Here is a 14,829-nt window from a genome sequence, read left to right as displayed (position 1 = left end):
TTGGAGCCATATTTCTGGACACAACATGTGTATCCTAGCAATCTAATCTCTAAAGGCCTGGTTAGCATGCCACTTACCAGTGGGGTGTTTTACCGGCGGTCCTCCCTCTGCTAAATTCTACGTGGTGTCACTTACTCTATCACCTAAGCATTAGTAAGTCATTTACATCATCAGTTCTACTCTTTTACATCACACAGCTTGATACTGGATTTATTGGATTGCTACCTAACACATGAGATGCCTTTTACAACCTACAAAAATTAACTCCAAATAGATCCTACACATTAAGGTTAAATGCTAAGGGAACTATTTGTTTAAAACAAAAACAAAAACAAAACAAAACAAAAAAACCTAGGACTCTAGGACTCTCCCGTTTTGACATTCTGCCAAGGATAATTCTACAAAGAAGGCAACTTTCCAAATGCGCTGCACAGATGCAGCCTCCAGAGTAACATTGTTCAACAGCAACCTAGATCCAGGGAGTGACTAGGACCTCAGGGGACTTCACAGGAGGCAGCATCTGGCCACTGCCGGTTCACACCAGCTCCCTGCTCAGCTCCCTGTTCACCTGCCCGGGCCCCCCTAACCCCCGCCCTCTCTTTGTTGGCAATGACCCTGTTCTCACCATGTCGCAACTTTGGGGCTTCCCTGAGCGCGCCTCAGAGGATCCAGCAGCGGGGTTCAGAGAACTTCACATAGAAACATTCAAACTTGCTCAGCTGTGAGCCACAACCTACCTCTTGCCAGGAAGAGCCCGCCTCCTCTTCTGACTGGCAGGTTCTCCTGGAGGTCCTGATTGGCCAGTGAGCCTTGAGTGACAAGAGCACCCCCATTAGGATTAGACTGTGCTGAGGGGACACACCAGAGAAGTTCCCAGCCCCGCCTTCCACACTGTGTCCAGACCCTTACCGGAAGTGCAGAGATTTGCATTTCAGTAGCACTTGCACCTCTCATCCTATAGCCTACCTGTCTGTCTTCTCAACCTACCCCGGCAAGGACCCACACACACACACACACACACACACACACACACTCTAGTTTTCACTGGTCAGCCACCTGCTCCTCCGGTTTGTGAGGCCGATGCTCCTGTCCTGACTTCAGAGATTGCCTGAGCTCCCTTCTCAGCACTCACTAGACACTTACCCTCCTTCCTCCTGGAATCAGGGTAGACAGCTTGCAGAGCCCGTTACTAACATTGCAGTGAACTTACCAATCTGTCCCACAAGGGCAAAGAAACCCAGAATACTAACAATTAAAGAGAGATTTTAGGAAACAGGAGTTTTATTTTCTGGCTTCATGCTGGCCAGGTTCAGGTAAATTACAGCTGCTTCTCACCTGGTAGACACGAGACAACCCTGGAAGAAAAGCAGCAAACATGACAAACAATGTAGAGCACTAATATTGTTGGCTGGCACATCTTCCTCAGTGGGAAGGCAGAAAACCCCCCCACAGAAGTATTAGTGAAGGTTCTCTACATCAACAGATCTGATACAACTAGTCTATGGAGACAGTAAGAGGAATTATTGTTAGTATGAGTACTTTCCAATTTCTTTATGAAGGCGCTTAGTGCTATGAACTATAGTTAGTGCTATGCTATCGTTCATGTGACCCTAACAATGTATTCTGTGTCACTAGAGTCTACATGAACGTCCTCTTTCTATGGCACTATATAGTATAATAGTCATATGTACATTTTTAAATTTTTTTTAAAACAGAAATATGAGTAACATCCATTTTCCTTGATTAGGCAAGAGTCCTTGAGGATTAGCATCATTATGTGCTACATGAAAAAATTGAGGACACTGAGGGCAAGTCTTTATAATTTGACGTGTATATTTTCTAGAAATACCAAATTATTGTCTTAAGCTATTATTATTTTTTAAAGATTTATTTATTATTTATTATATGTAAGTACACTGTAGCTGTCTTCAGACACTCCCAGAAGAGGGTATCAGATCTCATTACGGATGGTTTTGAGCCGCCATGTGGTTGCTAGGATTTGAACTCAGGACCTTCAGAAGAGCAGTCAGTGCTCTTAACCGCTGAGCCATCTCTCCAGCCCCATTATTTTGATGATGTAAAGAATGAGATTGTTTGGCTAATTGTTCCTGTGTAAAGCCCACAGTCTGTCTGATATGTAAACTTTCTGTGGCATTGCCCACATTCAGAGGTCGGGACAATGTAGTATGAGCTTTTAAGTGTCTTAAAAAACAGTACATGTTTCTTAAATTAAACTGTATTTGTATAAATAATTGTAAACATTGAGAACTAGCAATATCTTTTAAAAAATACAATTTCAAGCAGATGTAAGCCATAAGCTATATATTTTGATTATCTGTCTACAAATGAAAATCTTGATTATTCAACGTTTCAAAAATAGTGGCTATAGCACGTAATTATTTGTAAAGCAGGAGGGAAACTCAAGAGAATAAACATGTTATCCAATTATATAAGTTTTTTTCATTAGATGAGCTGTTTATAAATACAGTAAATGTATTCTATATCGGCTGTATATATACAGTTACAAAAGTATGTATAGAGGCAAATTCTAACAACTTGTCTTTTGAATAATTATTATCAAATTTGTCTAAAAAGTTCATCATGTAATAGACCAAATAGCAATATTCTGTAATAACCAATTTATTTGTTGTTTGGACCAAGGAATATTCCATCAAGTTCTTTTACAAAACATTTTCATGGTTCTATCTTACAATTCTGAATTAACACAGCAACAGCTTCATAATAGGGTGTTTAAACTTTATTTGGAGATGAAGAAAGATGAATTCACATTAATCGTCCCTTTTGGCAAAGGACTGCTGTGAAACAGTCAACAACTGACTTTTCTGCAAAGCTATTCCTGTCTGCCATCAGTTGATTGTCCGAGGGAATCAGGATTTGCATTCCCCCTGAGACTATCAGAGTTTTAAGTTCTCCTGTGGCAAACTTAAGATGAGGTCTTAACCAATTAACATTTCCTCAAAGCTTTTGAAAATCATTTAAATCAAGTAAACTATCTTTTCTTCTTTGAATTTTCTGTGTCACAATTTGTTTAGGACATAACTGATCCACTTGTCTGATTTTTTTTCTTAATTACAAATATGGATGAGTTAAAATCAAGCTTGAGAATTGAAAACTGTAGCTAATGGAACATTGGCAGTTTTACTATACTTTTAAGATTCTTTTGTAATATTAGAGCATGTCCATAATTTTGAAAAACAAAACTCAGTTTTAAACAACCCATTCTCTTTAAAATCAATACCAAGAGCATTACTTTTATGTACCAAGTTTGACTGTCAGTTCTTATATATGAATGTATGACAGTGTAACTTTTAATACGTCAGTAAAGAGACATTGTTTTAAATTTTATCTTTTATAAGTCTAGTCTCTAGGATAAGAATTACATAAAATATTGTCCCATTTTAGAAGTATTTTTAGAGACCTGTTTTCCTGGGTTGGCTCATGAATGACTCCAACCCTGAGTTACCAATTTGAAGTTAACTTTCTGTTACTGATGTTACACATGTTTAATTATACCCAATAACTTATAAGCCAATACTCTATAACTAAGACATACAGAACATAGTTATACCTTAAAAACCAGTTAGAAACAAAAGTGAAGTGGCTACACGAATTTACTTAGTTAAACCAGAGGAAAGTTTCTTACTTACATTTTTTGTAGCTATAATTTAAAGAGAAAAGCACCTTGTCACTTGCTGAACCCAATAAACACAATCACTCTGAGGAGCAGCCTGTGTTGAAAGTGGGTTATTCTGACTTGCAGAATGTTGTTAATTTTTGTGAATAATTGCAGAGAGATTCCCTCCCCATAGTAGGGTTGAAGGTGCCTGTCCCATGTTAAATGCAAGCCAGAAAGGTGCCCTTAAGAGAGACAACAACAAACACAAAACACAAGAAAACTTCAGTTCTTCTCTATCAGGCAGGAACAGGAAACATCCAGAAGGTGGCGACCACACACAAGAAAAGACATTTATCTACTCTTCTCTGTCAGGAAACTAAAATAACCAAATAGGTAGATGGATACCTGTGGCTCTCTGAGTACAGGCCAGCCTTGCTATAGGGCCAGGAGCATGTTCTGGCCCCTGTGTGGTTGCCTGACCATCCAGCCGCATCTGAAAACAACATTCTTTATAGGCCTCTTTCCAGCACAGTATTACAGAATTACTTAGACTAGAATTATTGTGGCACCACACAGGCACATAGATAGCAACAGACAGCAATTACTGTTCATAAACACATGACCAAGCTCAGACTCAGACAGACATTACCACTATTGAGACCCTCCAGGTCAGGTCCTGGAGGCCTTGGAGTTCCTGGCCAAACACCAAAATGTTGTGCCAGGAAGCCTTCATAAATCCTAAAAGACCATCAAGGAATTGGTTCAGATGGAATTGTTTTAGGGTCTCTTTATTTAGACTTGAGCCTGGGCCACACCACTGTCTCTGAGGCAGCAAAACAGGAGGGGCGTTCCTAAGCTTAGTTACTGACAAGTGTTTATAGAGACAGGAAGGGAGCATCTAGCCTGGTATACATTTGATTGGCAGGGGGCAATATGGCCTTTAACATAACCAACATTGGTTGGTGCTGGGAGCCAAACCATAAACTTAACTTCTGTTTTTTTTGTATGTTTGTTTTTGTTGGTGGTGTTTTCTGATTGGTGGTTGTTAGGAAGTGTAGTGTCAGAGGCAGGCCTGTAACCAGGAGGTGTAGATTTGTTGGGGAATAGCCTGGAAACTGGTGCCAGACACCAGCCTGTTAGTCAACCTGAGATTAACCTTAGGTCGGGTTTTCTAAAATGGAGTCTGAACACAAAAGATTTGGTCTAGCCAAACCTAATCATAAATGAGAATGAAGCTAGTTTGTCTTTACTATAAGATGGCTTACATGCCTAAGATGGAAGGAAGCTTATTCTTCATACTTGCTTAAGCAATAAAAAAGTAAAATCTAAACAAGTTTGATTTCTACTATCTCATTGGAGGGATATGTCGCTAATTTGGGGATTTTTATTAGCTGTCTCCATTAGTCAACTTTATCTCCATTCGATGTGGTAAGTGACAATTTGATGTTTTGTTTAGTTCTCCCTCCCGGCTAGTTCTCATTTAGTGTTTTATCTTTTTTTAAAAAATGTATGTATTTATTATGTGCATATGAGTACACTATAGCTGCCTTCAGACACACCAGAATAGGGCATCTGATCCCATTACAGATGGTCTGTGAGCCACCTTGTGGTTGCTGGGAATTGAACTTGGGACCTTTGGAAGAGCAGTCAGTGCTCTTAACCGCTGAGGCATCTCTCCAGCCCTTAGTGTTTTATCTTTGCTAGCTATATACTTGTGCTCACTCGGTACAGGAAGTACAGCTTGCAGTAAGCATTTGGAGAAACCAGGCTTATCTATCGCATGCCCTACTTTCCTCAAAGGGGGAAGGGAGTGGCACTGGGTCACCTGGAATGCCAGAGGAAAGGTGGTCAAGCGACCTGATGACCCTTTGCTATTCCTTTAGCGGCCTCCACCTGAATCCCCCCAACAACCTGAGCATTGCTGACGACCTAATCCTGAGTTTTGTCTCTCAGTGACAAGAACCCAGCCCAATGAAAGAGACCCCATGGAGGTTCCATTGCAACCTCCACCAATATAATGTATTCTAAAGCCGATGCTGATCCTTCCTGTAAGCCCTAGTCCTGAGCTCTGTTTAACAGCTGATAGAACTCATTTTCACTGTAGAAGCCATAGGTACTTTTCTATGTAGTTCAGCCTAAAGCTTTGTTATGATAACTGTCGCATGGTAACTGTTTCCCAAAGCTTTACTGTTTGAATGTCTAAGAAGAAGAATCCACAAGGTCAGTCCCTGGAGATTTTGACCTAGAGCCTGGAAAGATGGTACTGACCCAAGTTTCATTCTGCACCTTGTGTGTATTGGGGGAAAGGGGGCAGCATCCTGGACGGAATTGTTTTCTCAACTTGACACAAGGTAAAGCAACCTAGAAAAAAAAATGCCTCCATTAGATTGCCTTTAGATGAGTCCATTGGGTATTTTCTTGATTAATGGTGGATATGGGAGAGCCCAGTCCTGTGGAGGTGATAGGGTACCTGAGCATGTGGTGGCAGATGTTATAAGAACCAGGCTGAGCAAACCAGGGAGAGCAAGCCAGAGAGCAGCCTTCTCCCCTGGATTCTGCTGCAGCTCTTTCCTCAAGTCCCTGCTCTAAATTCTCTTCATAATGGACTTAAGTAAACTCTTCTTTTCCTTCTCGAGTTATTTTTAGTCATGTTGTTTCTCACGAGAATAGAAATCACACTAAGCTGATAATTTAATAAGATCTCTCATTTAAAACTAAAAACATGGTCCTCAGAGATCGCTTGCCAAGGAGACAGAATGGTGCACACTTGCACGCAGACACTTGAAAACACACACACACACACACACACACACACACATATATACTCATAAATCAAATAAAACGTTTCAAACTTGTCTAAAGAATTGCTTTCTCAACCTATTATTCCAAAGTAGCCTCCAAATCCTCTTGAGCACCACAGCACCTTTTAACATCTCAGGACACACATCTGTTCAATACTGCTTAAGGTTCATGAAGGGAGGAGGCTGGAGAGATGGCTCAGTGGCTAAGAGCACCGACTGCTCTTCTGAAGGTCCTGAGTTCAAATCCCAGTAACCACATGGTGGCTCACAACCATCTGTAACAAGATCTGACACCCTCTTCTAGTGTGTCTGAAGACAGCTACAGTGTACTTACATATAATAAACAAATAAATCTTTAAAAAAAAAAAAGGTTCACGAAGGGAAAAGTAAGTTGTAGGAGTCACATCATGGTTTGCTTAATTTTTCACTCTAACTTCTGCCCCTGCCCATAACAAATACCTGTTTGAACATATAAGCATCATCCATGAACATGGCTTCTGATAAGAAATGGTTTCAGGTAATTAAATACCTGAAGAACCCAGAGTAATCCCAGGCACTGGTCTGCTACCCCCATTACTGCATGTCCTCAAGCCCTCCATTTCAGTTACAGTAAGCAGCTACATTGTTTTCAGTTTCACGAGTTCAATAAAGTTGAGATAAGACGGCTGCCCGAGAACAGCCCTGAGCTCTACAAACATCCTGCTATCCCTGGGCTAGAGGACTAACCCTCAGTTTAGGAACCCCTTGTTTATCACCTCCCTCAACATCTGCTTGTGGATTTATGCTTCAAAGGGAAACTGCTCCCACCCTTTAAGGGTCTCTGTTGTTAGGCTCCAAAGACTTACCATGACCTTAACCTGTTAGAAGTATTTCCTATGGTGAATAAAGTTGCTTTCGGTTTATTTCTGACTTCAGTGGTCCTTTCCTCATTATTTCTGCACCCTGTTATTGCAACATGCCAAGGATAATTACTTTATTACCTATAAAAATAATGAAGTGAACTTTACTTCTAATTGAGCATGTGATTTTTGAAAATGGATATCTAAAAGCAATTTTCTCTGCATTAATTCTTCCCTAGTAAGACATCAATTTGCGATATGGGTACACATATACTTTTCAAATCCATACCATGCATCCCAGAAATCCTTCACTTGCAACAAGGAAGGGCATCAGAATGCACAAGTGAGTTGGTCACTGACATTAACTCTCAAGGCAATAAAATAAATACCTACAGAACTTTGTAAACTCAGAAAACAAGCCTGGGATTACTGTGCCGCTCTGGTTTTTGGGAAGTCAAACAGTCCTCTGAGGGGGGTGTGAGGATGATTATAGAAAAGACAGAAAAAAGATGCAAGACACACTTATGGGAGGGCTATAGGTCTATATCACATCAGCAGCAACTTTATTTCTCATGGCTTCCTTATATTACATAGTACTTCCTTATATTATATAGTACTGTGGGAAGCAAAGCTACAAGCTAACAGAAACAATTTACTAAAATACATACACGACATTAGTTCTAATCCAAAGGTTTTCCTGTTCCTTCCAGGAAGGCAATAGAATCTTCAGCCCCCAGCCTTGAGCCTCAAGTGTTTCTCCTCTTGTTTCTTGTCTCAGCAGGCAGGGAATCTGCTCACAGACCCTGAGTGGGTTTGACTGCATTGCAGGCAGACTCACTCTCTCTCTCTCTCTCTCTCTCTCTCTCTCTCTCTCTCTCTCTCTCACACACACACACACACACACACACACACACAGTGAGAGAGAGAGAGAGAGAGAGAGAGAGAGAGAGAGAGAGAGAGAGAGCTACAAACCACTCCCCCACAGCTCACATTGTTCTGTGATAAAGACAGGCTATTTGACTGAGAGACACATTGTATCAATCTTTGATAATGATGATTTTATTCATCTCCCAAATTAGTTCCATAAATTTGTGTCCAGACAACCAGCAGTCATAGTGTAGCCTCTGCAGAAATAATGACTTTGCCTTGTGTGTGCCATCCCAGACAGTGAATACACTCTTTTGTCGCAATCTCCCTAGGAGTTCCACACTGGTCACTCTCCTATTGAGGCAACTGACACACTGACAAGGGGAAACAAAGAACAGACTCGTGGTCACATAGTGCAGCAGGAACAGGAACACCCTGCCTGACAATGGCAAGAGGTAAAATTGAAATACAGGAAAGGACTCAAGAGCCAGAGGAAAATCAGGGGAAAACAGAAACAAACGTGTAACAGAGCCTGAAGGCTCGGAGACAAGGTTAAGGCATGGTGGTCGTAAGACAGCACACAGGAGTCCCCTGACAGCCATGGATAATGCTGGAAACTCACATGCCAGGGGTTCTCTTTTGTGGAAAGATGGTGTGCAGGTAATCACTCAGCTATTACGTGTATAGTGAAGACATCTGTTCGTTCACAAAACAAATACTGAGCTCTCTGTGGAAGAAGGGTAACCACAGTTTACTTCCAAACTCCTACTTCTGTTACAACAAACCAAAAAAGCAAGTTTTCTGATTACTGCAAAGAATAGCCCAGTCTGTGACATAAGATGCGCACTGTCTCTGCCATCCACCAGGAAGTAGCCAGATAAGAATTAGTGCCCATGTCCCCAAAGAATTTGGGATGTTCTGTTGGAGTCCTTACCTTACTGCACTCTTCTTCTTTGTGATCTCTTGAATTCCAAGGTGCCAACAAGGTCCACTCCAGCAAAGCTGACATTTGAGACAGGTATCCCAACGCTGTGCACCTGAAGTGACAAGCCCTCCATCCCCACATAGCCTGTAACGGACTCTATGTTGGTACCGAGACCTGCGAGACCTGTGACCTGTGTCATATAGGCGACAATTAGGACAGTGTAACTATAGGCCTGTTGCCAAGGCAACAGCCACCATATACTCAAAATTCAATGGCCCACCTTTACATGTAATTTACGTCATCATCCGTATATAATTGGATAGCGTTTCTCCCCCCTCTCTTTTTTTCTTTTCCTTCCTTCTTCCTGCCCGCTACACCTTTCCCCATCTTAAATAAAGCCCCACGTGGAGCTGTTTGGCCTGGTGGCCCACATCTCCACCACATCCCCTCGGTCCACGCAGCGGGCAGACAGGTGATCTGTGCTGTGGTGTAGGCAGACAACCTGCGTGGGAAAAACCAACACTCTATACATAGTCTGCCTGCTACTTCTTTTGGATTCGTCCTCTGAGTCTGGTGAATTCACCCAGGTGCCACAGCCAAAGTAAACCTGCCTTTTTGTTTTGAATTTGGCTGAACTGGCTTATTACTTTCCACATAGAAAACCCATCAGTAACAAAACTCTATTCATCTGAAAATGTCTATAATTTCTAAAAGCGGGCATTTATAACTGTGTAAGAGGCTAAAAGGGAAGAAAAAAATTTAAAAAATTAAAAAATTAAAAAAAAAAGGCTAAAATGGAAAATGACTGCTAACATAAGGCTAGCCTGAGCTTCAGAGTATAGTACTGCCTCAAATAAACCAACACTGTTTTACAATACTCCGATAGTGATGAGAATACAATGCTGAATGCATTGGGCTGGAGAGATGGCTCAGCTGGTTAGAGCACTGACTGCTCTTCAGAAGGTCCTGAATTCAAATCCCAATGACCACACGGTGGCTCACAACCACCCGTAATGAGATCTGACACCCTTTTCTGGTGTGTCTGAAGACAGCTACAGTGTACTTTTGTATAATAATAGATAAATCTTTGGGCAGAGTGCGCAGGGACTGAGTGAGCGGGGTTGACCGGAGCAAGCAGAGGTCCTAAATTTAATTCCCAACAACCACATGAAGGCTCACAACCATCTTTACAGCTACAATGCGCTCATATACATAAAATAAATAAATCTTTTTTCTAAAGATTCATTTATTTATTATATGTGAGTACACTATAGCTGTCTCCAGACACTCCAGAATAGGGCATCAGATCTCATTGTGAATGGTTATGAGCCACCACATGGTTGCTGGGATTTGAACTCAGGACCTTCAGAAGAACAGTCAGTGCTCTTTAACAGCTGAGCCATCTCTCCAGCCCAAATAAATAATCATCCTAGTGAATGGTAGACTCTTGCATGCTGGAATTCTGTCGAATAAATTACTTTCGGCTTTTGTGTACTATTTGCGTCTGGGGTCTTCCTTCAGTGATTTTTTTACACCCCAACATTTTAAGTACTAGCATTCTGTCTTAGCTTCAACCCACAGGTACCTGGCAACAGCCAGGTATCCTCCTCGCTACAGTTACCTGGCAACAGCCATGTAGGCCTGACTGACTATAGAAGGAGATTCTTGCCCCCTCCTTGCTCTCTTGTTCTCTTGCTCTTCCATTTTTGATCCCAGTCTGTCCCTCGCCCCTTCCCCATTCCCATCCCACCACGCTCTCCATGTACTCATGGCTGGCCTCTACTTCTCCACTCAATTTATGCCTTTCTCTGCCTCTACTACCCTTTTAAGTCCCCTCCCCACGCCCTGAATAAACTCTATTCTATACAATACTGTTGTGTGGCTGGTCCCTCAGAGGGAAGGGATGCCTCAGCATGGGCCCACAGAGGCACCCTCTTCCCCCATAAATCACCACACCTCCATGGAACATATTCCATTTCCTCTCTTTATCTTTTTATAAACACATCAATAAGCTCCCCCAAAAAGCCACAAAGGAGAGACAAGTGTTCAAAGACATCATCCAAGTCCCGGAGCTTTTTGACTCAATCAACTACATTCTGACCCTAGTTACTATAGGTTCATAGCCATCCTATGCATTTAGTCTAACCTTCAGGATCCTAATAATCTTCAAGAGCTATTACACTTTTCAAATGCCCAACGTATCTACTGACACTCAAGACAATCTCTTGATCACCACATCTTGTAAAATCAGAAAGCAAGCTATATCTTTCCAACATGCAATGGCATACAACACCCTATCCCATTCCAATAGACAGGGATGTGTACAGAGAGAAGGAAACTTGGATCAAAGCAAGAAACCCCTCAGAGCGAACACTTTTTTGATAATTTTTTATTATACTTTTCATTTTTTATTATATTCAACACAATATATATTTTTACACCAATCATAAAAATAATAGGTATGTTGTTAAATGAACATAAAAAGATAAAGTCTTTTTGTTTGTTTGTTTTGTTTTTAGTAGAGCTTAAAATCTTGGCTCTTACTGTGGTAGAGACCTAAAATAAGAACAATGTTTAGACATTGGAGTTCATTGTAATAAGGTTGTATTTCAATGTCCCTCACATCGCCAAAGCATTTTACCTCCATAGTAGCAAAGCTAAGAGTTGACAGATGTGCCGTGCAGGGCCAACACTTAGTCCCATAGCTCCTTCTCAGACACATGGGGCCTCGGTTTCAGAAGGCTTGCACGGCTCTATCCCCGCCGTTTCTCATAGTTCTCAAGGTTTAGGTTCTTCCCCCCCTACCTGCTGCTCTCCAGGGCACGCGTCTCAGAGCTTAGGTATCTCAACATCGTGTGCTCTCAAAATGCAACTCGGGCTTCATCCGTAGCCTCCCTCACTGGGACAGTGCTGAACTGAAACCACAAAGGAAGGATCCATGACGTTAAATTTTGCATCTTTTTGTTTCCAGAACTTGAGTGATCTTGCCAAGAGTGGATTCTAAAGTGGGATGGAACCTGACACGTTTGGACCACAGCTGTAGCAGGTTTTATATGAAGCTCTTCCTAGGTCTAGGAATCACATTGCCTATTCCTTCCATTAGTTGAAGGTTTAGCAGAAGAGAGTGCCTCCCTCGGGGTATTTCCTAGGCTTCCGGTCATGACAAGAACCTTGTCTTTAATGGTAAAATTCTCTTTGAAAATTCCTATCTCTGTTTCAGTATTTGGCAGCCATCTGAAACTTCCCAGTGCTATCTTTCTCTACAAACCACAGACTTGGCATTTGTTTAAGCCCAACTTGTTGCTTTTTTTTTTTTTTTCATTGTAGTCCTGAATGAGTCACTAGTACTAATCATCCCACAGATTCAATATTCCATCTAAGAATACATCCCATTATTTGGAACTCTGCCTTACAAAATTTCTCAGAGCATAGGCAGAATAAGAAACATTTGGGGTCAGAACACCACACAAATGATCTGTGGCTAAATTTCTCATGGAGTTTAGTTTCTACTAAAAGCCTATGACCAGACAGCCCCACTGTCTGCACTACTCTCAACAAACTTCTCTTCCAGGTCCCACAAGAACAGTTGATTAAGCTCTAAGTACAGTTTTTTATGCTGATTGTCATCTCAAGTCCTGATATTTTCCACATCCCTCCTAAACAGAACTTTTCCAGGTTCTGTCCAGCAGCAAAATCGCCTTGTTGTTGTTGTTGTTGTTATGGATGTTGTTGTTGTTCTAACTTGCTTTGCTACTCTGCTGCTATGATTGAATCCTCTAATCAAAGGCATCTCAGGACTTGTTTGGTCCTGTCAGATCACAGTTCATCAATTTAGGAGCATAGGATAGAAACTACAGCTTCAAGAAAATAAACTTCAGAAAAACAGAAAACAACAAAAACAAATAAACAAAAAAACCCAAATCCAAAACAAACAAACCAAGAAAAATGGAGAAACATTTTTTCCTAGCATGCTCTCTCCATTGGTCACTAACTAATGTTCAGCAACTTCTTACGCAGCCCAGGCTCACTTCCTTAGGGATCCTGCCACCCTCAGTGGAAGAGCCTTCCCACATCAATCATCACTCAAAACAATCTCTCTCTGACACAGCATCAAGCCATTTTGATGAGGGCATGGTTCAAGTGAGACTCCCTCAGATGACTGTAGGCTCTAAAATGTAGACAACTGAAACTAATTACAACAAAGAGACAATAATAAATCAGACCGGTTTAAAAACCCAAATCAGCCAGGAGGTGGTGGCGCACGCCTGTAATCCCAGCATTTAGGAGGCAGAGGCAGGTGGATTTCTGAGTTCGAGGCCAGCCTGGTCTACAGAGTGAGTTCCAGGACAGCCAGGGCTACACAGAGAAACCCTGTCTCAACAAAACCAAATCCTAAACATCAACAACAACAAAAAAAAAACCCAAATCAAATGTGTTAACCACATCACACAGTCGCATAAAGAGAAAAAATGAAAGAGAGAGAGAGAGAGAGAGAGAGAGAGAGAGAGAGAGAGAGAGAGAGAGAGAGAGAAATGATTGCCACAACTGGAAAACACAGATTTTCCCAGAAATGAGAAGAGGTAAGCCTTTAGGATTAAGAAGAAGAAACTAAAACTGTTTCTCAAACTGTCAAAAACTCAAGAACCTCACAACACTATGTAGTAAGTTTTCAGAAGACAAAAAGAAGGGAAGTTCTATCATTTTCCAGAGAAACAACAATATAATTAGATTATACTGAATAAAATCACACAACATAGATGACACAAATAGAAGGAGACAGAAAAGCCGGGCAGTGGTGGCACATGCCTGTAATCCCAGCACTCTGGGAGGCAGAGGCAGGCGGATTTCTGAGTTTGAGGCCAGCCTGGTCTACAGAGTGAGTTCCAGGACAGCCAGGGCTATAAAGAGAAACCCTGTCTTGAAAAAACCAAATCCAAAAAACAAAAAACAAACAAACAAAAAAAGGAGACAGAAAGACAGACATATAAATCTTTTAAGTATGAACTACAAGATAATAATGAAAAAAGTATCAAAGAAATTACAGGTCAAGAACTCATCCTGTGGCCGGGCAGTGGTAATCCCAGCACTTGGGAGGCAGAGGCAGGTGGATTTCTGAGTTCGAGGCCAGCCTGGTCTACAGAGTGAGCTCCAGGACAGCCAGGACTCCACAGAGAAACCCTGTCTCAAAAAAAAAAAAAAAAAAAAAAAAAAGAAGAAGAAGAAGAAGAGGAGGAGGAGGAGGAGGAAGAAGAAGAGGAGGAGGAGAAGGAGGTGGTGGTGGGAGGGGGAGGAAGAGGAGGGGTGGGAGGGGGAGGAGAAGGAAGGGGTGGGAGAGGGAGGAGAGGGGAGGAGGAAGAGAAGGAGGAGGAGGAGGAAGAAGAGGAGGAAGAACTCATCCTGTGGACTCTGTTTCTCCTCTTTGCCAAGAATAGAAAATGGATTGGAAGTGACAAAAACCCAGTCAACTGGTCAGAGGCAGCTTATACCATCTTAACCATCAGGGAAATGCACTTCAAAACTACTTTGAGAATCCATCTTACACACGTTAAAATGGCTAGGATGAATAATTCAAGTGACAGTTCATGCTGTCAGGGACATGGAGAAAGGGGAACAATCCTCCACTACTTGTGGGGATACAAAACGAATACAGCCACTACAGGAATCAGTATTTCCTCAGAATCATGGTTCCTCAGCAGACTGAGAATGCACCTATCACAAGACCCAGCTAAACCACTCTGGGGTATCTACCCAAAAGATGCT

The 14,829-nt window shown here is 41.7% G+C and overlaps 2 protein-coding genes across 9 annotated transcripts in view; both read right to left on the bottom strand.

Moving 5' to 3' along the window:
• LOC127673655 (zinc finger protein 431-like) overlaps positions 1–14,829 on the bottom strand; it is an 826,992-nt gene that overhangs the window by 88,492 nt on the left and 723,671 nt on the right. The gene's annotated exons all lie outside the window — the stretch shown is intronic.
• Positions 1–14,829, bottom strand: part of LOC127673663 (zinc finger protein 431-like) — a 37,269-nt gene that overhangs the window by 18,908 nt on the left and 3,532 nt on the right. For 2 of the 6 annotated variants that reach the window (XM_052169456.1, XM_052169459.1), the window contains exon 1: positions 626–731. The exons of 2 other annotated variants lie outside the window; for them this stretch is intronic. Coding sequence is in view for 3 of the 4 variants with exons in the window: in XM_052169459.1 (XP_052025419.1) it covers positions 626–628 (3 nt within the window). In the remaining variant the exon portion in view is untranslated. 2 more of the 6 variants (XM_052169458.1, XM_052169454.1) reach the window with 2 other exon arrangements.

This window comes from Apodemus sylvaticus, chromosome 23 (assembly GCF_947179515.1).
Source record: "Apodemus sylvaticus chromosome 23, mApoSyl1.1, whole genome shotgun sequence".
NCBI classification, from domain to species: Eukaryota; Metazoa; Chordata; class Mammalia; order Rodentia; family Muridae; genus Apodemus; species Apodemus sylvaticus.
The sequence above is the reverse complement of the archived record's forward strand: the minus strand, read 5'-3'. Positions and strand labels throughout refer to the sequence as shown.